This window comes from Trachypithecus francoisi, unplaced genomic scaffold (assembly GCF_009764315.1).
Source record: "Trachypithecus francoisi isolate TF-2019V2 unplaced genomic scaffold, Tfra_2.0 Lachesis_group12, whole genome shotgun sequence".
Classification (NCBI taxonomy): domain Eukaryota; kingdom Metazoa; phylum Chordata; class Mammalia; order Primates; family Cercopithecidae; genus Trachypithecus; species Trachypithecus francoisi.
Genome location: NW_022681457.1, coordinates 108,372,792 through 108,399,771, shown reverse-complemented (window position 1 = coordinate 108,399,771; position 26,980 = coordinate 108,372,792). Strand labels below are relative to the sequence as shown.

The 26,980-nt window shown below is 54.4% G+C and overlaps 1 protein-coding gene across 10 annotated transcripts in view; it reads left to right on the top strand.

Moving 5' to 3' along the window:
• The first annotated feature begins 5,887 nt into the window (after window positions 1-5,887).
• Window positions 5,888-26,980, top strand: part of FBLIM1 (filamin binding LIM protein 1) — a 32,429-nt gene continuing 11,336 nt past the window's right edge. Inside the window, exons 1-9 of one of the 10 annotated variants that reach the window (XM_033228180.1) lie at window positions 5,888-6,004; window positions 7,466-7,654; window positions 14,378-14,435; window positions 14,547-14,573; window positions 14,852-15,121; window positions 19,477-19,664; window positions 20,620-20,722; window positions 22,153-22,322; window positions 26,699-26,877. In XM_033228180.1, the coding sequence (XP_033084071.1) occupies window positions 14,872-15,121; window positions 19,477-19,664; window positions 20,620-20,722; window positions 22,153-22,322; window positions 26,699-26,877 (890 nt within the window). In that variant the 5' untranslated portion in view covers window positions 5,888-6,004; window positions 7,466-7,654; window positions 14,378-14,435; window positions 14,547-14,573; window positions 14,852-14,871. The other 9 variants (XM_033228175.1, XM_033228184.1, XM_033228176.1 and 6 more) reach the window with 9 other exon arrangements.

The window sequence follows — 26,980 nt, the reverse complement described above, 5'->3', positions numbered from 1 at the left end:
GCAAGCCCACGCTGCTGCTCTCTTTTTGTGACTCAATGCTGAAAGTGACATCCTATTGTTTTGGTGACAATCTATCGCTGAGGAGAGGTCCCCAGGTCCCACCCACCCGAGGGGAGGGCATGGATCCCAGGAGGTGGGGATTCTTGGGGCATCTCAGAAGCTGCCGTCCACGGAGGGCTCCTGTGAGGAGGGGGCATTGGAGCAGAGACCTGAACAGAGTCGGGGCAACCAAGCAAACAGCGGAGGGAAGAACTTCCCAGCTCAGCAAGGGCCTTGTGGCAGGAACAGGCCAGGGGATTTAGGAAGGTGGTAGAGCAGGGCACAGTGGCACACGCCTGTAATCCCAGCACTTTGGGAAGCTGAGGTGGGTGGATCACGAGGTCAGGAATTCAAGACCAGCCTGGCCAAGATGGTGAAACCCCGTCTCTACTAAAGATACCAAAATTAGCCAGGCGTGGTGGCAGGTGCCTGTAATCCCAGCTGCTTGGGAGGCTGAGGCAGAGAATTGCTTGAACTCAGGAGCAGAGGCTGCAGTGAGCCCAGATCGCACCACTGCATTCCACCCTGGGTGACAGAGCCAGAGAGGGTGGAGCGGCAGGGCCTGGAGCGCTGGGCGAGGCTTTGGATTGCGTTGCCCTGAGGGGAGCCAGTGGAGGGTTTTGCACGAGGACATGACGGAAGCTGATGTACATGTTGAGAGGAGTCCTCTCGTGGCTGTTTTCAGAATAGTTTGGAAGCATTTGGAGTAACCCAGGTGAGAAGACAGGCATTCCCAGGCCAAGGGGGTGGTATTGAAGCCCAGGCAGGTTTCAAGGCTCCAGAGTGGACTGAAGGACTAAGGAGGGGTCAGTGCCGCTGCAGCAGAGCGGGTGAGGGATGCAGTGGTGGGAGCTGCTGTCTCAGGGGTGGGTTGGGGTGGGATCACACAGGGCCAGGGGGCGGGGCTTGGCGTTGTCCCGGAGAGCAAGGAGAAGCCACAGAGGGCTATGCACAGAAGGGTGTTAGATGCTGCTTTAGTGAGGTGTTCTGGCTACTGTGAGAAGAGGGGATTGTAAAGAATAAGGTGAGGCATATGGGCCAGGTGTAGTGGCTCACGCCTGTAATCCCAACACTTTGGGAGGCCAAGACAGGAGGTTTTCGTGAGCCCAGGAGTTCAAGGCCAGTCTGGGCAACATAGTGAGACCTCATCTCTACAAATAATAAAAAAAAAATTACACTTTGGGAGGTTGAGGCAGGTAGATCACGAGGTCAGGAGTTTGAGACCATCCTGGCTAACATGGTGAAACCTCATCTCTACTAAAAATACAAAAAACTAGCTGTGCGTGGTGGTGGGCTCCTGTAGTCCCAGCTACTCAGGAGGCTGAGGCAGGAGAATGGTGTGAACCCAGGAGGCGGAGCTTGCAGTGAGCTGAGATCACGCCACTGCACTCCAACCTGGGTGACAGAGCGAGACTCCATCTCAAAAAAAAAAATAAATAAATAAAATAGCTGGGCATGGTGGCATGTACCTGTATTCTCAGCTGCTCAGGAGGCTGAGGTGGGAGGATCACTTGGGTCCAGGAGGTGGAGGCCGCAGTGAACCATAATCACACCATTGCACTCCAGCCTGAGCAATAGAGCAAGATCCCATCTCAAAATAAAATAAAATAAAAACAGCAAGGCAGATCCAATTTTAAGGACTCCCTTTAGGAAAAATAATACAGAATTCGTATGAAAGTGACTCTTTTTTTTTGGGTAGGGGGGAGAACAGAGCCTCACTATGTCGCCCATGCTGGAGTGCAATGGCACGATCTCAGCTCACTGCAACCTCCGCCTCCTGAGTTCAAGCGATTATCCTGCCTCAGCCTACTGAGTACCTGGGATTACAGGTGCACACCACCACAACTGGCTAATTTTTGTATTTTTAGTAGAGACGGGGTTTCACCATGTTGGCCAGGATGGTCTTGAACTCCTGAAGTCAGGTGATCCGCCCGCTTCAGCCTCCCAAAATGCTAGGATTACAGGCTTGAGCCACTGTGCCTGGCCAAAAGTGACTATTTAGAACAAGGAGAAAAAGCACAACAAATGACTGGAGATTTGGAGATTTGGGTCCTTCTTCTGATGTCTCCCTGGACAGTTTGCTAGGCGTGCTTCATGGACATGCTTCCTGAGTGAAACCAGCTTCCCTCCTTGTCTAGAACACTCTGGAACTCCGAGCAACTCCCAGGCTTCACAGGGGCATGGAAGTAAGGCCATGAGCATAAGTTTTTGTTTTTTTTTGAGACGGAGTCTCGCTCTGTCGCCCAGGCTGGAGTGCAGTGGCCGGATCTCAGCTCACTGCAAGCTCCGCCTCCCGGGTTCACACCATTCTCCTGCCTCAGCCTCCGGAGCAGCTGGGACTATAGGCGCCTGCCACCTCGCCCGGCTAGTTTTTTTTTTTGTATTTTTTAGTAGAGACGGGGTTTCACTGTGTTAGCCAGGATGGCCTCCATCTCCTGACCTCGTGATCCACCCGTCTCGGCCTCCCAAAGTGCTGGGATTACAGGCTTGAGCCACTGCGCCCGGTCCGAGCATAAGTTTTATTAACTTCACAATAAGCCCACCACTGGCTAAGAGAGAAGACGGGGTGATGCACAGGGGCAACGGCAGGTCCCAGGCCACGTTGTGCTTTAGTAAGGAGAAGGCTCAGGGCTTGAGGGTGTGGAGATAGATCAGCAAGGGCGGATGGTGGGACAGATGCTGCTGGGAGTGGAGGATCCCAGTGGGATGGGGGCTCAAGGAGGGGGCTGGGATCAGTGAGGGTTTGGGGCTGGCTCAGAGACCCTCCCAAATAAGGGGCAGAGGGGCCCTGACTGGCAAGACCTAGGGCAAGGAGGGGCCCCCTCAGTCCGCTGAGCCTCAGGCCCCTCCTTGGCCTCTCCCACACTTCTCACCCTCCTCACCCTGGAGCCTGTGCTGATTTGCTGAGTGGACGGCCTGGCCGTGGGAACCAGCACGCCTGGTCAGAGCCAGTTCAGGCCCCTAAACCTGAGGGGGATTAACACCCAGACAATACTGTCACAGCCAGGTCTTGGCAAGCTGGGATCTGCCTGGGTGAGGCAGTTGGACACAGGATTGGAGCCTGAGAGTGGACACCATGTGGTTCTAGCTGTGGCCTGGTCAATTCCCACTTGACTTTTTTTCCTTTTTTCTTTTTTGGTGGCATCTCACGTTGTCTAGGCTGGAGTGTAGTGGCAGGATCTCGGCTCACTGCAACTTCCACCTCCAGGGTTCAAGCAATTCTCCTGCCTCAGCCTCCCGAGTAGCTGGGATTACAGGCGCCTGCCACCACACCGAGCTAATTTTTTTTTTTGAGACAGAGTTTGGCTGTTGTCACCCAGGCTGGAGTACAGTGGTGCGATCTCAGCTCACTGCAACCTCTGCCTCCCAGATTCAAGCAATTCTTCTGCCTCAGCCTCCTGAGTACCTGGGATTACAGGCGCCTGCCACCATGCCTGGCTAATTTTTGTATTTCTAGTAGAGACAGGGTTTTGACATGTTGGCCAGGCTGTTTTCAAACTCCTGACCTCAAATGATCTGCCTGCCTCGGCCTTCCAAAGTGCTGTGATTATAGGCGTGAGCTACTGCACCCAGCCTCATGACTATTTATTTAGAACAAGGAGAAAAAGGCCGGGCGCGGTGGCTCAAGCCTGTAATCCCAGCACTTTGGGAGGCCGAGACGGGTGGATCACGAGGTCAGGAGATCGAGACCATCCTGGCTAATACGGTGAAACCCTGTCTCTACTTAAAAATACAAAAAACTAGCCGGGCGACGAGGCGGGCGCCTGTAGTCCCAGCTACTCGGGAGGCTGAGGCAGGAGAATGGTGTAAACCCGGGAGGCGGAGCTTGCAGTGAGCTGAGATCCGGCCACTGCACTCCAGCCTGGGTGGCAGAGCAAGACTCCGTCTCAAAAAAAAAAAAAAAAAAAAAAGAACAAGGAGAAAAAGTGCAACAAATAACTGGAGAAATACAATTTTAACTGGTTTAAGAAAAAGTAAGGGCCAGGCATGGTGGCTCATGCCTGTAATCCCAGCACTTTGGGAGGCCGAGGTGGGCGGATCACGAGGTCAGGAGATCGAGACCATCCTGGCTAACACGGTGAAACCCCATCTCTACTAAAAAAAAAAAAAAATACAAAAAAATTAGCCAGGCATGGCGTGTGCCTGTAGTCCCAGCTGCTGGGGAGGCTGAGGCAGCAGATCACGCCACTGCACTCCAGCCTGAGTGACAGAGCAAGACTCTGTCTCAAAAAAAAAAAAAAAAAGAAAAGAAAAAGTAAGGGAGCCCATAGTTGTACTCCAGTCTGGGTGACAGAGCAAGACTCTGTCTCAAAAGAATAAAAAAATAAAAAGTAAGGGGAAAAAAATGCATTGACTCTGGAGGTGTGGTAGTCGGATTGCAGGCATGGCTGTATCCAGCAGCTTAAGTGATGAAATCAGTTATCTTTCTTTCTCTGTCTCTTTGCTCTGCTGTCCTCTATGGTGGTCCAAGTGGGGGGCAAAAGTGGTGTCAAGCTTGTATTCTGCCAGTCAACAAGCCCAGAGAGCTTATTTTAGAACTAACAGCCACCATGATTGGCTAGACATGGGTCATGTATACATACATCTGCAGAGCCAGGGGATGTAGGAGTCCATCTTAACCCCAGGCACTGAGAGTGGAAGAGAGGTTCCCCAAACAGAAACTGAGTGGTTATCAGAATCAGGGAAAGCAGTGCTGGGCTATCAGGAGCCATGGATGTTCCTTGGATTCTCTTGCAGGACAAAGTCATGTCCTTCCCTTCCGTTCAGCACTGTCCCTCTTACTAAAACTTCTATCCTTTATGTGGTGGGGAGAGCAAAGGAATTTATCTTTGAACACCTACTGAGCACCAGGTATTTTTACCCACATTTACCCCACCAGATTCTCGCTATGAAGCCACAAGGGACAAACCTGGGTTTGCAACCCCTCTTTTGCAAGAAGAAACTGAGGCCCAGAAAGATGAGATTTGCCCAAGGTTGGCAAATGGCAGAGCTGGAATCGCTTCCAGATACTGATGTTACTCACAGCTGTATCTGTGTCCCCATCTGACCCAGCCACCATGGGGGAGCTCCCTTTTCTCTATGCTGCTCCTCTCCCCGCCCTGCCTAGCACACGGCCCCACACACAGCAGCACCCAGGAAATAAGCATTGGACTGACCTGACTCCAAGCAGGTAGGGTGGAGGATGGGGGATGGAGGAAGAAGCTGGGAGGCCCAAGGGGCTTCTGAGGCTGTCTGCCAAGCTGATGTCTGACCTTGAAAGCCCAAGTTTTCCCCTCTGCCCCCTTTCCCTGGGAATATTCGTCCCTATTCTCACACTGGCTCCTCCCCATCTCAACTTAACCCTCACCTCCTCAGAGAGGTTTTCCCATCCCCACTTCACCTCCACCCACCCCCTTTTGTCTCAGACCCTTGTCCATTCCTTCATAGCACATTTTACTATTGGTTATTATTATGTTAATTTACTTTATGGTTTGCTTTACCCAACCTCCCTGTAAGGTCTGTGGGGACAAGGACTGATCATGTCTGATTTGATCCTGTCGTCTCCTTGACTCATGCATTGCACACAGTAGGTGCCCGGCCAGTGTCTGCTCAGTCAAAGCTCTCCACTGTGGAGGTACCACCCCCGCCCCGGCAAGCCCTCAAACCTCTCTTCCACCCTTTCCCTGCCACTCAGGGTCTCAGCTGCCACCATCCTAATAGAAGATTGAGCCCCTTGCCTGCTGGGGCCATATGAGGGAGAAGAAAGCCCTTGTGAGCCTGGCAGGGAGGGTGGAGGGCAGTAGAGCCTCTGAGCTGGCAAAGGGCGTGTGTTCTCGTCCAGTGCACTTCCTGGGTTTCCGTTGCAGGAAGTTTGGCACCTGCCGATCGGTGACATCGACACCCGGGCTCCTGTGGGCCAGGTCGAACCCCTCCATCCGGGAGCAGTGGTGGCGGTGGAACAGGCGGCCTGGGGTGCTGGAGGCAGGTAAGCAGAGGCAGTTGGACCCCTCATTCCCCTTGGACTGTCCCAGAGCAGATGTGGGAAGCCTGGGTCCTAGACTAAGTCAGTGTGACCTTGAACAAGGCCCCAAATCAACCCTTCGTTGCCTCACTATCCCACCTGGGGGTGCAACAGGTGGTTCAGCGGATGTCATGGAGGTGAGGGCAGGCAGCTTTACTTTTATCTCGTCAATAAACTTTTGGGTCACTAAGCACTTAGAAAGGGGTTCTACAGCCAAAAGCGCCTGAAAACCCCCAGATCGCACCTTCCTCCTTTGCGTCCTTCCTGTCTCTGGCGTTCAGTGTTTCCCTCCCAGTGGAGGGTATGGGGAAGTCTCCTCCAAAGAGTGCTGCAAAGCTGAGGTTTTGAGGGGGGGCGGGGGCAGGACATCACTGCCAAGCCAGGAATGAACCCAGCAGGGACTCAGCCTCTGAGTTCCAGCCTCGCCCTGCTGCACAGAACTCTCATTACCTCCAAGCCTCAGCTTCCGAATCTGTAAAGGGTGGCAGTGGTACCTGTTCCTGAGACTAGCAGAGCTGTGTGCCCAGGGACACAGTGGCTCTGGTTTGAATCTGGCTCTGTCATTTGCCCCTAGTGTGGCCTTGAGCCTCTCTGGGCCTCAGTGTCCTTGACTGTGAACAGGAATCACCAGCCCTGGCACCCAGGGCTCTTGTGGGATTAGGATGGGGATGAGGATGGGTCCCCGCACCTAGAAAGCCCCTGTCAAAGGCAGCCGCTGGGACTGCTGCAGTTACTGCTGCTGTTACTGCAGCCTGGCTGCGACGATCAGATGGGAAAAGGGGCGACAAGAGGTATGGGAGGGGCAATGATCAGTGGGTGAGGGCGGAGGCAGCCTCCTCCGACCCTCATAAACCAGCCTGCCTCAGAAACAGCCCCAGAGCCAGTCCCAGAGCCACCCTGGAGGGGTGACTGTAGCTGAGGGGTTGCAGGAGAGGGCCAGATCCTGCCTGGCCGCCCCGCAGATGGCGCTGGGTCCAGCGCTCCTCCAGCCTCAGCCACTGTGGCTTTAATCAAAAGAACAATCTGTTTGCCTCTGAATCAGACCCAGATTCCTTTCCCCACAATGTTCCTGAGGCCTCCAGGGACCCAGGCAGTCCATCCCGGCCCCATCCCAGGCCCCAGAGTCCAGGCTCTGCCTCCCCTCCCGCTCCTGTCCTAACTGCTTCAGCTGGGAGGGGGAGGGAGGGGTTCAGCCACAGGACCAGCCCTGCCTTCCAGAGCTCCTGGAGCGGCCTGTCCCAGGGGACACTGGGACCCACCTGCAGGGGGCTTACGGCCCAGGAGAGCAGAACAAGGTGACCTGCTCCACTGAGTGTCTCTGAGACCCCCACCCCCGGGGACACTCCCGGAAAAAGCCCCCAACCCAGCATATATTAACCACTATTAATCACAGTCCTGGCTGTGACTGTCACCTTTTATCCTCAGGACAACCTGGAGAGGTAGGCAGTGGCTACCTCCACTTCACAGATGACGATGCTGAGGTTCAGGAGGTGGCCTGACTGCTCCAGGTCTTACGCTTAGTGAGCGGCCGCAGAACTCTGGTCGGTTTGATGCAGGACCCCAGCGGATCCCAGAGCCAAACCAGGGTGTAAGCGCTCACCTCCGCCGGACAGGGTAGGTGGGGTCGCCAACGCAGGAGAGCGAGGGAAGGGGAAGGACAGGGACCACTTGGGGTCCATAAAGGATGAGACGGGGTGGGCAGCGGGGAGAGAAGGAACCCCACCCCCACTCCCCATCCCCCGACGCCCACTCCCCAGCTCCCCTATCCCCCCCATCCCCACACCCTATCCTCCATCCCCACTCCCCATCCCCCCATCCCCACCCCAGGGCCTGTGCCAAGGGGGAGGGGAGATGTGGTCCAGGGAACAAAGGGAGGGGGAGGGGGAGGGGGCGGCGCGAGGCGCGGCCAGGCAGGTTGGGGGCAGGTAGGGGCCGCTTCCGCGGGGCAGGAATCCCGCGCCCCCTCCCCGCGAGCTTCACCTTTTATGGTAACGCGCCGCGGGGCGGCGGGGCGGAGGGAGCCGAGGGGGCGGGGAGGGCGGACGGGCGGAGGGGGCGGGAGGCCCCGCGGCTCCGGGCTCCGCTGTCGCGGGCATCGGATCGGAGCCGCCGGGACGCGGGCGGCCCAGGTAAGCCGGCCGGGTGGGTGGGGGTCGCGTCCCTCCGTCCCTGCCCCCGGTGCACACAGGTGACAGCGCGGGCAGCGCTCGGCCGCAGCCTGCTCTGTCCCCAGCCGGGACCCCTGGCGCGGCGCCCCTGGAGGGGCCTGCCGGTGGGGGGTGCGGTCCTCACGCCCTTTGCGTCCCAGTCTCTCGGTCTCTGTCCCCGGAGTCGGGGGGTCGGCAGGTCCGGGACGAGGGCTCAGTGAGGGTGGCGGAGGGCCGAGTCCCAGCCCGGGAGCGGGAGCGGGAGCCGGGGACCGGGAGCGCTGGGCGGAAGCTCCCGCACAAAGGGCCGGAGTCCCGCACATGGATCCAATTAAAGCCCCGGCGGCGCCCCGCGGTGACCCCGGCGGCCGCCCTGCTCGGCTGCCTGCGGAGGGTCCCGCGTTTCCGGAGCCCCGGGGCGCTCTGGGCCCCTTTTCCCAGCCAGGGTCAGGCAAGGGGAGGGACGGGCCCCGGGGCTGCTCCTCTTTGGGCCTCACGCGCCTGTCGGGGGCTGAGAAGGTGTGGAGATGGCCGATCCCTAGGTGTGTGCCCTGGGGCGATCTTGGCGCCGTCCCTACCCCTCACCTCCCGCCCAAGCCTGAGGACCCCGGGGAGAGGCTGGGGCCGCGCCCAGATTCCTGCTCTTAATGACGGTGTAGGCTGTGTCCGGGTCCTGGAGGCACCCCCAGCCGAGCCCAGCCCCCGGGCTCCTTCTCCCGCTCAGCCGCTGCCTAACCAGCTGTCCTTCTCTTTGCCCCTTCCAAGGGCCTAGACCCTGAGTCTTCTTTCTTTCTATATCCTTTCAGCCGTCCTAGGGACACACTCATTCTCACTTTTTGAAAAAAAAACGAGACCAGAGGGTTTCGGTGACCTGTTCGGGGTCGCCCCGCAGGAAAGAAGTGGGGCCCCGTGTGAACCCATATCTCTACCTCCTCTCTTTCCCTGGGGTGGGAGAGAGGTTGAGGGAATCCCTCCCCTAAGCTGCAAGGTGGGAGGGGTTGGGACACTGTCCCCGCCGCCTCTGCCTAAGTTTAATTCCGTACCCAAAGGTAGACTGCTTTATCCAGTCATTAAAGAACAAAGCTGGCCGGGCGCGGTAGCTCACGCCTGTAATCCCAGCACTTTGGGAAGCCGAGGCGGATAACCTGAGGTCAGGAGTTGGAGACCAGTGTGGCCAACAGGTGAAACCCCGTCTCTACTAAAAATACAAAAGTTAGCCGGGTATGGTGGCGTGCGCCTGTAATCCCAGCTACTCGGAGGCTGAAGCAGGAGAATCGCTTGAACCTGGGAGCCGAGATTGCGCCACTGCACTCCAGCCTGGGCCAGAGCAATACTCTGTCTCAAAAACAAAAAAAAAAAACAAAAAAAACAAAAAAACAAAGCTTAGAGGTGGCCCCAGAGGTTTTTTTTTTTTTTTTTTTTGAGTAGGGAATAAGGAGTAGGAAGGCGGACTGTGGGGGTGGCCCCCCTGAGCTGCACATCCTCTGTCCCAAGGCTGCAGGCTCTGGGTGGCTGGCTGGATCCCTGCCTCCTTCCTTCCTTTGGACAGGAAATGACTTTCCCTCCCTTTGTTCCCACTTTTCTCCACTTATCTATCTGGATCTGTGATTCGCTCTCTGGGGGAGGAAGAGTGGGGCGGAGGGTCCCCTGGGCGCAACTGACTGGGACACTGTCCCCGGGAACTTACAGCCTGCTCCCAGCTGAATGGGGGGCAGTGGGACCAGAGGGAAGCCGGGACTCCCTTTCCCGGGTGAGACTGACAGGGCTGTGAAACTCCCCAGCTTAGTCCCCCTGGGGCCTGAGGTTCCTACAGTCACTTCTTGGGAGGTATGGGGGCTGCCCAGCTGTGAACATCTGGCCTCAGTGCTGGACATTTTCCGAGAAACAGGCAGATCCGACTTCCTGGAGGAGTGGAGGAAGGGTCAGGGCTGGGTGGGAGGAGGCGGAGGGCCATCCCAAAGGCCCACAGCAGCCCCTAGGGACCAGCCCGGAACGTGCCGACCACAAGATTTCTGGTCTGGATTGGGCCATTCTAGAGTGAGAACAGGCCTGGGAACTTGGGCGACCTTGTGCCACCCAAGGAAGGAAAAGTGTGTCTGGGGACTTCTGGATGATGTTCCGTTAGAATTCTGAGTGCCATGGATGGCCTGGGAAAGTTACTTAACCTCTTGGAACCTCACAGGGTCCATCTACTAAGTGGGGGCAGGATGGGCCTTTCTTCAAGTTAGATTGAGAGGCTGGTGGGTTTTGAGGCACATATAGCACCTGGCACAGGGCCTGGCACGAGATAAGTGCCTTATCAGTGAGTTGTTTGGTATTTCTTTAAATCTGACATGCACACACACTGAACATTGTTAACAAAAATACAGGCCGGGCGCAGTGGCTCAAGCCTGTAATCCCAGCACTCTGGGAGGCTGAGACAGCCGGATCACGAGGTCAGGAGATCGAGACCGTCCTGGCTAACACGGTGAAACCCCATCTCTACTAAAAAATACAAAAAACTAGCCGGGCGAGGTGGCGGGCGCCTGTAGTCCCAGCTACTCGGAGGCTGAGGCAGGAGAATGGCGTAAACCGGGAGGCGGAGCTTGCAGTGAGCTGAGATCCGGCCACTGCGCCCCAGCCTGGGTGACAGAGTGAGACTCTGTCTCAAAAAAAAACAAAAATACAAGAATAGATTCTTTTTTTTTTTTTTTTTTTGAGACGGAGTCTCGCTGTGTCGCCCAGGCTGGAGTGCAGTGGTGGCCAGATCTCAGCTCACTGCAAACTCCTCCTCCCTGGTTTACGCCATTCTCCTGCCTCAGCCTCCCAAGTAGCTGGGACTACAGGTGCCCCCACCTCGCCCAGCTAGTTTTTTTGTATTTCTTAGCAGAGACGGGGTTTCACCGTGTTAGCCAGGACGGTCTCGATCTCCTGACCTCGTGATCCGGCTGTCTCGGCCTCCCAAAGTGCTGGGATTACAGGCCTGAGCCACGGCGCCCGGCCGATTCTTTTTTTTTTTTTTTTGAGAGGGAATCTCGCTCTGTTGCCTAGGCTGGAGTGCAGTGGCCCAAACTCGGCTCACTGCAAGCTTCGCCTCCTGGGTTCATGCCATTCTCCTGCCTCAGCCTCCCAAGTAGCTGGGACTACAGGTGCCTGCCATCATGTCTGGCTAATTTTTTTTTTTTTTTTGTATTTTTTAGTAGAGACGGGGTTTCACCGTGTTTGCCAGGATGGTCTCGATCTCCTGACCTCATGATCTGCCTGCTTCAGCCTCCCAAAGTGCTGGGATTGCAGGCATGAGCCACCGTGCCTGGCTGACAAAAATAGATTCTTAAACTTATAACAAAGTATAAAACTAAAGCCTGAGACAGCCAGCGTAAACATACATACTTCCAGACATCATTTCCAAACTTGGAAGTAAAAGAGACGTACTTTTAAATAAGTTTTGAAGGTCTTTCCTAATATATTGGTTTCTTACTCAGAATAGATATTTTATATCAGACTGAGCTATATATTTTAGCCAAACACATAAACCAACTTAACAGCAATTTAGGAGCATGTGTTATTGTTTTTATTATCATCCATCACTGGCTGAGAACCCAAAGTGGCCAGTGCACTTTGAGATAAGGAGGGAAACGTGAAGAGTGAGATAGAAAAGGAGATATGTTTAGCCCTGGGCACAGGCATTGGGTGCCTGGTGAGATCTGGTGGGCTCACTGGACGCCCAGCTTCCCCACCTGTGGCCCCACCTCAGCCTTGGCCACAGAGGCTACTGTCAGCAGGAACTACCTGAGAGATGGGAAATAATGTCCTTTTCCTGACGTCAGGGTATCAGGGTGCCACCATGCTCTCTGATGTATTTTTTTTTGAAAGAGAGTCTCACTCTGTCATCCAGGCTGGAGTGCAGTGGCGCAATCTCAGCTCACTGCAACCTCCACCTCCCAGGATTCAACTGATTCTCCTGCCTCAGCCTCCTAAGTAGCTGGGACTACAGGTGCATGCCACCACACGTGGCTAATTCCCACCCCCCCCCCCCCAGAGTGAATCACAGATCCAGTTAGATAAGTGGAGAAAAGTGGGAACAAAGGGAGGGAAAGTCATTTCCTGTCCAAAGGAAGGAAGGAGGCAGGGATCCAGCCAGCCACCCAGACAAGCTAGAGGCTGCAGCCTTGGGGCAGAGAATGTGCAGCTCGGGGGTGGCCACCCCCACAGTCCTCCTTCCTACTCCTTATTCCCTACTCAAAAAAAAAAAAAACTCTGGGGCCACTTCTAAGCTTTGTTCTTTTTTTTTTTTTTTTGAGACAGAGTCTTGCTATGTGGCCAAGGCTGCAGTGCAGTGGTGCAATCTCAGCTCACTGCAGCCTCTGCCTTCCGGGTTTGAGCAATTCTCTGGCTCAGCCTCCCGAGTAGCTGAGATTACAGGCGCCCGCCACCATGCCCAGCTAATTTTTGTATTTTTAGTAGAGACAGAGTTTCACCATCTTGGCCAGGGTGGTCTTGAACTCCTGACCTCGTGATCCATCCGCCTTGCCCTCCCAAAATGCTGGGATTACAGGTATGATCCACCACACCTGGCCAAATTTTTGTATTTTTAGTAGAGACAGTGTTTCACCGTGTTGGCCAGGATGGTCTTAAACTCCTGATCTCAAGTGATTGCCCACCTCCCAAAGTGCTATGATTACAGGTGTGAGCCACCAACCCAGCTGGATCTGTGCTCTGATGCCTGCACTCTGAGCTATCCTCTAGGCACACAAAGAATGCAGACACTGCTGAAGGTCAGACGCACTGATAGTGAGCTTGTGAGCCAGCCTGTCCTGCCCTGGGGCTGTCATCGCTTTCTTCCACCCTTGGCAGCAGGAAACCGCCCTTGGAGAGGGCCAGGAATCAGGGGGCGCCTTGTGAACGAGGTGGTGTTTGAGCTGGGCCTCTAAGAGAAAGCTGAAATTCACCCTGTGGAGGCAGGAAGGAAAAGTGTAGGAGAAACACTGCAAGGCAAGAGAGAGCACATAGGAAGGGCAGGTGGTCCAGGGGCTCAAAGAGGCTGAGGCCGCTGCAGTTGGACTTCATCCTGAGGTGGTGGCAAGCCATGCATTTTTTTTTTTTTCGGACAGAGTTTCGCTCTTATTGCCCAGGCTGGAGTGCATTGGCGCCATCTCAGCTCACTGCAGCCTCCACCCCTACGGGTTCAAGTGATTCTCCTGCCTCAGCCTCCCAAATGGCTGGGATTAGAGGCCCGCCAGCACACCCGGCTGATTTTTGTATTTTTAGTAGAGATGGGGTTTAACCACATTGGTCAAGCTGGTCTTGAACTCCAGATCTCAGGTGATCCACCTGCCTCGGCCTCCCAAAGTGCTGGGATTACAGGTGTGAGCCACCACTTCCCACCTTTTTTTTTTTTTTCTAAGACAGAGTCTCGCTCTGTTGCCCAGGCTGGAGTGCAGTGTTGCAATCTTGGCTCACCGCAACCTCGGCCTCCCAGGTTCAAGCAATTCTCCTGCCTCACCCTCTCAAGTAGCTGTGATTACATGTGCCCACCATCACGCATGGCTAATTTTTGTATTTTTAGTAGAGGTGGAGGTTCACCATGTTGGTCAGGATGGTCTCGAACTCCTGACCTCAAGTGATCCACCTGCCTCAGCCTCCCAAAATGCTGGGATTACAGCTGTGAGCCACCATGCCCAGCCCATGGAAGGCTTTTGAGTAAAGGAGAAAGAGACTGATGCTCTAGAAAGATCAGGGTTAGGAGGTGAGACCAGAGGCCATGGAACCTCCCCATCTCTGCCCTTGCCCCCTGCCCACTGCCCAGGCCTGAACCAGGACCCAGGTTTTGGAGATTGGGTGGAGTGAGAGATTCCAGCACTAGAAAGCAAGCAAGGAGGATGCTGGCTCATGTGCAGGGCTGAGAAAGGGCAAAGCAGAGCAAAGTGGCCAACAGCATGGGCTCTGGGTTCCAGTGCTACCTCACCATTGTGTGACCCTGGACAGGTGACTTTTCTCTGAGTCTCGATTGCTTGATGTGTTAGGTAGGTGGTGATAGTGCCTGCCCCACAGCCACCTTGTGAGTGTTTATGAGTTAATGAGGATAATGTGCTCAGGGCAGAGCAGGTCTTGGTGAGGGCAGCTCTCACTGGCCCCCCCCGCCCCACTCCGCCACTGGAGCCCAGCCCTGATGCCCTGACAGATCCTGATCTGTTCTCTTTCCCTTCCAAAGTGGAGCTAGCCTGAGTTCACTCCAGGACTTCAGCCCTTCCAGGAGAATCTGATCCCAGGTGAGGGAGGTCACTTGGGGTGTGGCCCAGCAGGCAGGCGGGACTCCAGGCTGGGAACAGAAGTCAGCCCTGCTGGGGCTGGGAGCTGAAGGAGCTGTTCCTTTCTCATAGGTGTTAGACAAGGAAAAGTGATCATTGGTGAGGACCGCCCTTTGCTTCCCTTGGTGTGCAGGTTCAGGAGAGGGGCAGTCAGGACTTCCGGGTCTCACCCCTGTGGGCAAGTCCCCTGGTGAGCCCTGTCTTCCCCAGCAGGACACCCCACCCCCTCTCTGGCTGGGCTGGGTGCTGGGCTGAGTTGTTGGGATGGTAGGGTGGCTGACCTGTCTTTTTGGGAGGAGGGAGGCTCTCTGCCTCTTGGGGGAGGGTGTCTGTGTGTCCAGGTGGCAATCCCGTGCCATGGCCCACTCTGTCCCTAGCCACACCAGGAGCTGAAGCCATGGCCTCAAAGCCTGAGAAGAGGGTGGCATCATCTGTCTTTATCACCCTGGCACCCCCGCGCCGCGATGTGGCTGTGGCGGAGGAAGTGAGGCAGGCGGTTTGTGAGGCCCAGCATGGCCGCCCCTGGGAGGCTCCTGCCCCAGTGAAGACACCCGAGGCTGGCTTGGCAAGGAGGCCCAGCCCCTGGACACCCCCTGGCAAGGCTGCAACCACAGTGCCAGCTGCACCTCTGCAGCTTTCCAATGGAGGTAAGAGCGGAAGGGACTTTGGGGAAGACCAGGTCAGAGGCAGAGGTGGGGAGGAAGGGGCAGGCTCCAGCATCATTCATTCATTCATTTGTTCGTTCATTGAGTGCCTACTGAGTGCCAGGGAGATTCTGGAACCCAGTTGCCTGGGTGTGAACCCTGGCTTCTCCGTTTCTCAGCTGGGTGATGTTGGCGGGCCACTTAACCTCTCGTGCCTCAGTTTCCTAATCTGTAAAACAGGGATAAAGATAGTACCTCCCTCGGAATGTGGTTATGAGGATTAAATGAGTTAATACACAAGTGTTTAGCCTTGTCCATGTCACACAGAAAGTGCTGAGACATAAGGTTTTGAGCCCGCATGAAGCTTCCATCCCAGTGTGGGGAGCACACATAATGAAAATACGATGTCTGCGGCCGGGCGCGGTGGCTCAAGCCTGTAATCCCAGCACTTTGGGAGGCCGAGACGGGCGGATCACGAGGTCAGGAGATCGAGACCATCCTGGCGAACACGGTGAAACCCCGTCTCTACTAAAAAATACAAAAAACTAGCCGGGCGAGGTGGCGGGCGCCTGTAGTCCCAGCTACTCGGGAGGCTGAGGCAGGAGAATGGTGTGAACCCGGGAGGCGGAGCTTGCAGTGAGCTGAGATCCGGCCACTGCACTCCAGCCGGGGCTAGAGCGAGACTCCGTCTCAAAAAAAAAAAAAAAGAAAACACAATGTCTGATGTCGGGCAGACACATGTGCTCTCATGGAGTGAAGCATGGGGGAGGGGTGAGGAGGGGCAGCTTTTTTGTTTGTTTTGAAACAGAGTCTCACTCTGTCACCAGGCTGGAGTGCAGTGGTGCAATCTCAGCTCACTGCAACTTCTCCCTCCCAGGTTCAAGCCATTCTTCTGCCTCAGCCTCAGCCTCCTGAGTAGCTGAGATTACAGGCATGCACCGCCATGCCTGGCTAATTTTTGTATTTTTAGTAGAGACAGGGTTTTGCCATGTTGTTCAGGCTGGTCTCGAACACCTGACCTCAGGTGATCTACCCGCCTCGACCTCCCAGAGTGCCGGGATTACAGATGTGAGCCACTGTGCCTGGCCGAGGGGCAGCTTTTCATAGGGTGCTCAGGATGGCTTCTCTGAAGAGGTGACATTTCAGCTGAAACCTGAATGACAGCATGGAGCTGGCCAGGGGGAGGTGAAGTCTGAGGGGCGGTGCAGAGGCCCTGAGGCAGGAGGGAATTTGGTGGGTGAAGGGTCTTTTAAAGTGCCTTTGTTTTCTCCTGGGCTTTGCTGTTCTCTCGCTGTATGAGCGGAGTGAGCCCTCTCCTTGCTCTGGGCCTCAGGGTCCTCTTCTGGAAAGTGGAAATTTGTGTGTGGATGTGACTATCAGTCACAAAATGAACACAGCACTAATGAGTGTTCCATTGCCTTGGGCCTGGTCAGACTGGCCCTGTTGCCATGGTCACAGGGAGCCTTCCAGTCCTCTTCCCTGTGTCTCCTATGGAAAGTCTCAGCTGTCAGGCGGGGCAGGAGTGAGGAAGGGTGACAGCCCAGGGCCCTGGGGCAGGGGGTGGCTCATCTGACAGGGTACCAGCTGAGATGCTAAGGGGCAGAGGCCAGCCCAGGGTAGCAGTCCCTGGAGTCTTCCAGGTGCCTAGTCAGGTGTCTTGCTGTCCTTCAGCAGGGCTGGGGCAGCCCTGTCTGTCATAGAAATCAGCTAGCGATCAGTTGGAAGTGCTGATTACAGGAAGCCAGAAAGGGGTCAAGACAAGGGGCCACGTGGGTTTGAGTGCGCATACGTTTCCATGGAACATGCTTCCTCCTTGTGACAGATACTCCCACGTTGATCTTTCCTTGCTAATCTCGCATCCCAAGAACACAGGCTCCTCCCAGCTACCTCGCTGTATAGGAGGGCCATCTTGACAAAATTCACACATCAGGACATAGGATCCAACTGGAAACAAAAATATGTGCCCCTTCTGGGTGGGCAAGGAAGTCTGGGAAATAGAGGCTAGATGTCAGAATTTCTGGGACATTTTCTTTTTTTCTTTTCTCTTTTTTTTTTTTTTTTTTGAGATAGAGTCTCACTCTGTCACGCAGGCTAGAGTACAGTGGTATGATCTCGGCTCCCTGCAAGCTCCGCCTCCCGGGTTCACGCCATTCTCCTGCCTCAGCCTCCTCAGTAGCTGGACTACAGGTGCCCACCAACACACCCAGCTAATTTTTGTATTTTTAGTAGAGACAGAGTTTTACCATGTTAGCCAGGATGGTCTCGATCTCCTGACCTCGTGATCCATCCGCCTCGGCCTCCGAAAATGCTGGGATGACAGGTGTGAGCCACCGCGCCCAGCCTAATTTTTTTTTTTTTTAGATGGCATTTTGCTCTTGTTGCCCAGGCTGGAGTGCAGTGGCGCCTGGCATTTCCAGGGCATTTTCATGGTTGTTGGGATTATGGGAAGAGCATCTTGGGAGTGTGGGAACAAGATCAAACTTGCCTGGGAAGGGCTGGCCTGTCACTGGTCAGCATGGTTGGCCGGCCGTTTCGTCTGCCAGTTTGATACCCTCAAACAGAGCACAGGGATCTTGGGGTTCAGTCTCCCTGAAGTGAGATAAGTTTTAGGTGACCAGCTTGGTCATGTGCCTGGTCTGACACAAAGGCTGGCCCCAGGCCCTGGGGATGCTGCCAGCTGCTTGAAACCATCTACACCGAAGGCTGCCATCTGCTGTCTGTCTAGTGCTTGTCCTCTCAGAGTCATCCTCCAGCAGGTCTGGGACCCCCTTTCTTCCCACCTGCCCTGGGGCCTCAGGTCCCCTGCTTCTCTCTTGAATTCCTGCCCGCCCGTCACAGCCTGTGGGCCCTGCACCGGGAGGCAGGCACTGGGAGAGGCCACAGCACTCTTACTACCTCTCCAACACCTGGTTCCTGACTCCGTGAGCTCATCGGGGTCTGGTTCTCACACTTCCGCTGAGTCAGCAGCAGCGTCACCCGGGCCTGTACCAACACAGCCACCCGTCTGTTCCAGCACAGCTGCTGGGTCCCGCCCCGAGTATCTCTGATTCAGCAGATCTGTTGTGGGGCCCAATAATTTGCATTTATTTTTTTTTTTTCCAAGGTAGGGTCTTGTTCTGTCACCCAAGCTGGAGTGCAGTGCAGTGGCGTGATCACGGCTCACTGTAGCCTCAACCTCCCTCACTCAAGCGATCCTCCCACCTCAGCGTCCCAAGGAGCTGGGACTGCAAGCTCTCGCCACCAAGCCTAGCTAATTTTTGTGTGTGTGTGTATAGATATATGTGTATATTTTGAGACAAAGTCTCGCTCTGTCGCCCAGGCAGGAGTGCAGTGGTGCGATCTCGGCTCACTGCAAGTTCCGCCTCCCGGGTTCACGTCATTCTCCTGTCTCAGCCTCCTGAGTAGCTGGGACTACAGGCGCCCACCACCACACCCAGCTAATTTTTGTGTTTTTAGTAGAGACGGGGTTTCACCATGGTTGCCAGGCTGGTCTCAGACTCCTGGCCTCAGGTGATCTGCCCTCCTTGGCCTCCCAAAGTGCTAGGATTACAGGCGTGAGCCACCACGCCCAGCCTAATTTTTTTTTTTTTTTTTTAGATGGTGTTTTGCTCTTGTTGCCCAGGCTGGAGTGCAGTGGCGCAATCTCAGCTCACTGCAACCTCTGCCTCCTGGATTCAAGCGAATCTCCTGCCTCAGCCTCCTCAGTAGCTGAGATTATAGTCATGTGCCACCACGCCCTGCTAATTTTGTATTTTTAGTAGACGCAGGGTTTCTCCATGTTGGTCAGGCTGGTCTCAAACTTCCAACCTCAGGTGATCCGCCTGCCTCAGCCCCGCAAAGTGCTGGGATTACAGGCGTGAGCCACTGCACCTGGCCTTTTTTTTTTTTTTGAGACAGGGTCTGGCTCTGTCTCCCAGGCTGAAGTGCAGTGGTGTGATCTAAGCTCACTGCAGCCTCAACCTCTTGGGCTTAAGTGATCCTCCCATGTCAGCCTCCCAAGTAGCTGGCATTACAGGCCTGTGCTGCCATGTCTGGCTACATTTTTTTTTATTTTTAGTAGAGTTGAGGTTTCACTATGTTGCCCAGGCTGCTCTTGAACTTCTGGGTTCAAGCATACTGCCTACCTCGGCCTCCCAAAGTGCTGAGATTATAGGCATGAGCCACCATTCCTGGCCTAAGATTAAGTTTCTTGCCTAAGGACACACAGCAAATCAGTGGCAGAGTTAGAGATGGAACCCAGGCCGGGGTGACCCCAACCCAAGCCCTCAGCTACCCTCCGTGTGCCCATGTGGGTAAGTAAAACCCTCCCCGATCCACCTGGGAGGCTCTGACCACCCCTCTCTCCTCCCTCATTGCAGGATGCCCACCCCCTCCTCCTGTCCTGGATGGCGAGGATGTGCTTCCTGACCTGGACCTCCTCCCGCCCCCTCCACCACCCCCTCCGGTGCTCCTACCTTCTGAAGAGGAGGTTCCTGCTCCAGTGGGGACCTCACTCACTGCAGACTTACAGCAGCTGCACCTGTCCCCGCCCCCGCCCCCACCACAGGTACTGCCCTCCCCAGCAATCCCTTGGTCTCCTGGGTTGGGGGACAGGGGTCTGGGCCTTCTGGGCATTCAGGGGTTCTAAACCTGGACTTCGTCTGGTGCATTCTTCTGCTCGGGGGCAGTCCGTCTTTGAAGCTCTCAGAAGTCCCGATTCAGCAGGTAAAAATTGGTTAAGCGTTTCATGGTCCCTGGAGAGGGCTGCCACTGCCTCCCCCGCTCCACCCGCTGCAGACACACACTTCAGCTCTGAGGAAGACATTTTCCCGAGTCTGACCTAAATCCCTTAGGCTGCATAGGAAACCTGGTTTTTGTTTAGTTGGTTGATTTTGAGATGGAGTCTCTCTCTGTCGCCCAGGCTGGAGTGCAGTGGCATGATCTTGGCTCACTGCAGCCTCCGCTTCCCAGGTTCAAGGTGATTCTCCTGCCACAGCCTCCTGAGTAGCTGGAATTACAGGCACCCGCACCACGCCTGGCTAATTTTTGTACTTTTTTGTAGAGGTGGGGTTTCACCATGTTGGTCAGGCTGGTCTTGAACTACTCACCTCAGGTGATCCACCCAGCTCGGCCTCCCAAAGTGTTGGAATTACAGGTGTGAGCCACTGCGCCTGGCCAGGAACCTGTTTTTTTTAGCCCTGGGCCCTTAACAGAGGTTGTATAGAAATGGGGGGCATTACAGGCCAAGGGCTTAGTTCACTTCAGTCCAGCATCCACGGGGAAGCCTGGTTGCAGGAGAATCCTAAGTAGGATGAGGAGCAGTGGCTGATCAAGCGACCCCAGTCAGCTGCCACTGCGACCTTCCTGCTGAGAGACTTAGGCAGGTCCCTTGCTTCCCTGGGCCTCGGTTTCCTTCTCAGTGCAATGCGGCTAATTGCACCCGTTGCCACCCAGAAGAGGAACAGAGCTGGGAGGGTTGCCTGGGGTCCCCACCGGGTGACTCCCTGTCTGCATCCCCACAGGCCCTAGCGGAGGGACCTTTGGTCCAGCCCGGTCCCCTCAGGCCCCTGGAGGAAGAGCTGCCACCTCCTCCAGCAGAACCCGTTGAGAAAGAGGCGTCCACAGGTGGGTGCACAGGGCTGGGAGGATTCTGGGGGGACCTCATGGGGCCAGCATGGGCTTCCAGGTAGAAACCAGGAGAGTGAGGACCCCCTTCCCATCCCCACCCCAGCTCATGTTACAATGATGGACTTTGTAGGTGGGCATCCATTTAATTTGTGTTGCCTTAGCCTTTTCCCCTTTGTACCTAAATTCTATTTAAAATGTTAGTCTGCACAGTTTGTTACGATAACAAAAATGTCTTGAAATTTTGTCTCATTATTTTATTTTCTGAATACCTAATGCCCTCACACGGTGCAAAATAAACAGCATGAGTGGGGACACAGTGAGAACCCTGCAACCTGCCCCATCCCCTTACCACCCGGTTTCCTTCCAGATGGGCGTCCTGTGTCATTGAGTTCTCATGTATCCTGCCAAAGACACTGTGCACATATGAGCAAATACAAATATGTGGCCACCCACTCCCTCCCCCCATTTTTCCATAAGCAGCAAACTAGGCCCTTCTACTGTTCACTTTCTTTCCTTTGTACATCTCAGAGCTGGTCATCAGAATATAAAGTGGCTCCTGGCCGGGCGCAGTGGCTCACGCCTATAATCCCAGCACTTTGGGAGGCCGAGGCAGGTGGATTACCTGAGGTCAGGAGTTTGAGACTAGCCTGGCCAACATGGTGAAACGCTGTCTCTACTAAAAATACGAAAATTAGCTGGGCCTGGTGGTGTGCGCCTGTAATCTCAGCCACTTGGGAGGCCAAGGCAGGAGAATTGCTTGAACCCGGGAGGCAGAGGTTGCAGTGAGCCGAGATTGTGCCACTGCACTCCAGCCTGGGTGACAGAGTGAGCCTCCGTCTCAAAAACAAATAAATAAAATAAAGTGGCTCCTGGCTGGGTATAGTGGCTCATGCCTGTGCTCCCAGCACTTTGGGAGGTCGAGGCAGCCAACAATCCCTTTGTCCTGAAACGGCTGTCCAGAATTCCTTTTTTTTTTTTTTTCTGAAATAGAATCTCGCTCTGTCACCCAGGCTGGAGTGCAGTGGCACGATCTCGGCTCACTGCAGCCTCCACCTCCTAGGTTCAAGTGATTCCCCCGCCTCAGCCCCATGAGTAGCTGGGACTGCAGGGGCATGCCACTATGCCCAGCTAATTTTTGTATTTTTAGTAGAGATGGGATTTCACCATGTTGGCTAGGCTGGTCTTGAACTCCTGGCCTCAAGTGATCCGCTCACCTTGGCCTCCCAAAGTGCTGGCATTACAGGAATAAGCCACCACACCTGACTCAGATTCCTTTTTAATACTCCTCATGACCCTCTATATTTGTCATTTGAGGAGTTTGCAGGGTTTGAGACAGAGCCTCGGGTACCCTGGGCATGTTCTGGGTGGTGCCTGGGTACAGTCCTTGCAGGCTGGGCTAGTAATGGCCTGTGTCTTCCCTACCCCAGACATCTGTGCCTTCTGCCACAAGACCGTGTCCCCCCGAGAGCTGGCTGTGGAGGCCATGAAAAGGCAGTACCATGCCCAGTGCTTCATGTGCCGCACCTGCCGCCGCCAGCTGGCTGGACAGAGCTTCTACCAGAAGGATGGGCGACCCCTCTGCGAACCCTGCTACCAGGTAACTCCTGCAGCAGACCTCTGGGTGCCAGGCACTGAGCTGAGCACTTACAATATGTTGTATCATTTCATTCCCCATATAATCCTGGGGAGTAGGCACTATTGACCCCTTTCACAGATGAGGAAACTGAGGCTCAGAAAGAAGGAGCCCAGTGAAGGCGATTAGTTTCCTAGGGCTGCCTGTAAGAGATCACAGCCTTGTTGACTTCCAACAATACACGTTTATTCTATCCCGGTTCTGGAGGTCAAAAGTCCAACATCAGCTTCACTGGGCCAAAACCAAGGTGTTGGGCTGTCTGCAGGCTTGAGGGAGAACGCACATCTCTGCCTTTTGCAATTTCTTTTTTTTTAGTTCTTTTTTGGGGTGGGGGACGGAGTCTCACTCTATCGCCTAGGCTGGAGTGCAGTGGCACGATCTCGTCTCACTGCAACGTCTGCCACCCAGGTTCAAGGGATTCTTCTGCCTCAGCCTCCTGAGTAGCTGGGATTACAGGCACCTGCCACTGCACCCGGCTAATTTTTGTATTTTTCATAGAGACGGGGTTTCACCATCTTGGCCAGGCTGGTCTTGAATTCCTGACGTCGTGATCCACCCGCCTCAGCCTCCCAAAGTGCTGGGATTACAGGCCTGAGCCACCACACCCAGCCTTTTTTTTTTTTTTTTTTTTTTTTAAGATAGAGACTCATTCTGTCATCCAGACTGGAGTGCAGTTGTGCAATCTTGGATCACTGAAACCTCTGCATCCCAGGTTCAAGCGATTCCCATGTCTCAGCCTCCTGAGTAGCTGGGACTACAGGTGCCTGCCACCATGCCCAACTAATTTTTGTATTTTGAGTAGAGATGGGGTTTTACCACTTTGGCCAGGCTGGTCTCAAACTCCTGACCTCAAGGGATCCACCCTCTCAGCCTCCCAAACTGCTGGGATTACAGGTGTGAGCCACTGCACTCAGCCCCTTTTGCAGTTTCTGAAGCTGCATTCTACTTGACTCCTTCCTCTGCCATCAAAGCCAGCAGTGTAGCATCCCGCTTCAGCGGCCCTGTTGCCACCTCTGTGTCAAGTTACAGGGACACTGTGATGGCATTTAGGACCCACCTGGATAATCAGGATAATCTCCCCCATCTTAAGATCCTTAACTTGGCTGGGCGCAGTGGCTCATGCCTGTAATCCCAGCACTTTGGGAGGCCGAGGCGGATGGATCACGAGGTCAGGAGATCGAGACCATGGTGAAACCCCGTCTCTACTAAAAATACAAAAAATTAGCGGGGTAGGGTGGCGGGCGCCTGTAGTCCCAGCTACTCGGGAGGCTGAGGCAGGAGAATGGCATGAACCCGGGAGGTGGAGGTTGTAGTGAGCCAAGATCGTGCCACTGCACTCCAGCCTGGGCAACAGAGTGAGTAAATAAGACTCCGTCTCAAAAAAAAAAGATCCTTAACTTATCCCATCTGAAAGCCTCTTTTTCCGGGCAAGGTAACGTTCACAGGGTCCAGAGATAAGGACCTGAATATCTTTGGGGGCATCTCTTAGCTACCACACGAGGTCACATAAGATGGCCAAGCAGCTGGGATTCCACTCCACATGCATGTGGCTCTGGAGGCTGCCGTCAGTCTTGCCACCATCTCCCCTAGAGCCACAAGGTTCCAATGTTTGATCTCACGGAATCTGTGTTGCTTCCGGGTACCAAGTGCAATCTGGGAGAGCCAGTTGGGATGGCAGCATACTGGAATTTCTAACTTTTGGATGGTTTGTGGTGCCATGTCGAGGCCGGCAACCACCCACAGCCGCATCCCCTGGGTACGTGTGTAGGCCACTCCGTGTGCTTATGATGAGGAACACCTGGAAATCAGCATTTTGAGCAAGTGTCTCAGGTGATTCGCATGCATATAGAAGTTTGAAAACGGCTGATTTGAGGGGTCAGAGTATTTGGAGCTGAGACTCTCCAGAAGAATCCAAACAATCCAATCCCAGGCTCACAGGCACTGTGGGAGGAGAGAGGAGCCAGGCCCTCCCTGCCGTGTCCCTGTGACCCCATCAACATGATGGGGGAGTGTCCCTCAGGGGTGAGACACTGGGGGAGGAGGGTTGAGGAGGGGTGTCTAGCTGAAAGCAGCCAAGAGGAAGACTTGATCCGTGTGCTGGGGAGAGAATGGCCGTGCCCATGAGAAGGAGGGTGGGAGTGGGAGATGCCTCCTACATCTGTCCAGGTGGGGTCAAGGTAAAATGCACAGGAGCACAGCCAGGAAGGAGAGATAGCACGTCCAGGAGAAAAGGTGGAAAGGCTAGAGGGAGGCCCACTGCCCTGCCTTAGGTATCTCTTTATCATTGCTCCTTATTCCAGAAGGAATTTGAGGCAGCTTCTATGAATGCATATATACCAGCCATGCACGGTGGCTCACACCTGCAATCTCAGCACTTCGGGAGGCTGAGGTGGGAGGATTACTTGAGGTCGGGAGTTCGAGACCAGCCTGGACAACATGGCAAGACTCCACCCTATTTTAAAATAGTTATTTTTTATTAAAACACGTTTAAATAAAGAGAATGCATGTATACCTACAGACCGCAATGTATAGGTGCACTGAGAAATTCCATGTGATTCTCCCGCCTCAGCTTCCCAAGTACCTGGGATTACAGGTGCCTACCACCATGCCCAGCTGGTTTTTTTGTTTGTTTGTTTGTTGGTTGGTTGTTTTTTTTTTGTTTTTGTGTGTGTGTGTTTTTAGTAGAGACAGGGGTTTCACCATGTTGGCCAGGCTTGTCTGGAACTCCTGACCTCAGGAGATCCGCCTGCCTTGGCCTCCCAAAGTCCAGGGATTACAGGCATAAGCCACCTTGCCTGGCACATTTCTTCTTAAAGGTGTCATATAAAATTATATTAACTGGCTGGGTGCCGTGGCTCATGCCAGGCTGAGGCAGGCAGATCACCTGAGGTTAGGAGTTCGAGACCAGCCTGACCAAAATGGAAAAACCCTGTCTCTACTAAAAATACAAAAACTAGCCAGGCACAGTGGTGCATGCCTGTAATCCCAGCTACTCCAGAGGCTGAGGCAGGAGAATTGCTTGAACCCAGGAGGCGGAGGCTGCAGTGAGTCAAGATCGCACCACTGCATTCCGGTCTGGGCGACAGAGCAAGACTCCATCTCAAAAAAAAGAAAAATCCTGGGCACGGTGGCTCATGCCTGTAATCCCAGCACTTTGGGAGGCCGAGGCAGGTGGATCACCTGAGGTCAGGAGTTCAAGAGCAGCCTGACCAACATGGAGAAACCCCGTCTCTACTAAAAATACAAAAAATTAGCCTGGGTGTTGGCGCATGTCTGTAATCCCAGCTACTTGGGAGACTGAGGCAGGAGAATTGCTTTAACCCAGGAGGCGAGGTTGTGGTGAGCCAAGATTACGCCATTGCACTTCAGCCTGGGTGACAAGAGCGAAACTCCGTCTCAGGAGAAAAAAAAAAAAGGTAGATCTCATGTTAAGTGTTCTTCCAACAATAAAACAATTTGTAAAAGACTGCAATAATACTATGATATGTAAAATAAAGACATCTAAACAGAAGGAAAATGAAAATAGAAAGTGAGACGAGATCAAAGGGAATGTTACGACGCACCGTGTGTGAGGAGGCCAGACAGGGAGGCTCACGCCTGTAATCCCAGCACTTTGGGAGGCTAAGGCAGATCGATCACTTGAGGTCAGGAGTTCGAAACCAGCCTGGTCAACACAGTGAAACACCATGTCTACAAAAATACAAAAAATTAGCCGGGCGTGGTGGCATGCACCTGTAGTTTCAGCTACTCAGGAGGCTGAGGCATGAGAATCACTTGAACCTCATGTAGAGGATGCAGTGAGCTGAGATTGGGGCACTGCACTCCAGCCTCAGTAACAGAGTGAGACTCTGTCCCAAAGCAAAACAAGAACCAAATAACAACACAAAAGCCCTATAATGGTTTCTAAACGTGAAATGTGGAATTTGGCTCTGAGTTTCCAAGTGGCCAAATGGAAAAGGGAAAGAATTTGAAGGCTTCTTGTCTGTATGACAAAAGCACCCAGGTCTCCTGAGAATTCATTTTCCTGACCCTGAAGTTTAAGCAAAGTTTCTTCTATGAGCTCTGTGAACCCTGGCCTTAAACACATCCCAGTAACAAGAAATGCAGCCATAGCATCAGGGCATCAGGCAGTATTCCTTGCAGTAAGCCAAGGATGCAAGGCTAAGCTCAATTTGTTATAAGCAATGGTGGAGGTTTTGGGCGATAGTTACAGGCTGTCTGCAGGCCTCTCCTGTACTTCCCAATTCCTGGGCTCCCGAGGGCAGCCTCCCAGAAGAAGAGACCCTTGTGGGTTGGAGTGGGTGTGCCGTGGATGACTCTGGCAGTGGCCTCTGTCCCAGGACACGTTGGAGAAGTGTGGCAAGTGTGGCGAAGTGGTCCAGGACCACATCATCAGGGCCCTGGGCCAGGCCTTCCACCCCTCCTGCTTCACGTGTGTGACCTGCGCCCGGTGCATTGGGGATGAGAGCTTTGCCCTGGGCAGCCAGAACGAGGTGTACTGCCTGGATGACTTCTACAGGTACGAGAGGGGTTTGGTACCAGGTGGGGTGCAGGGACAGGGTGAGACCCAAGCAGGATGAAGGAGCCGAGCCTGAGTCCTGGGTGCTGGGCCCGAGTTTCCT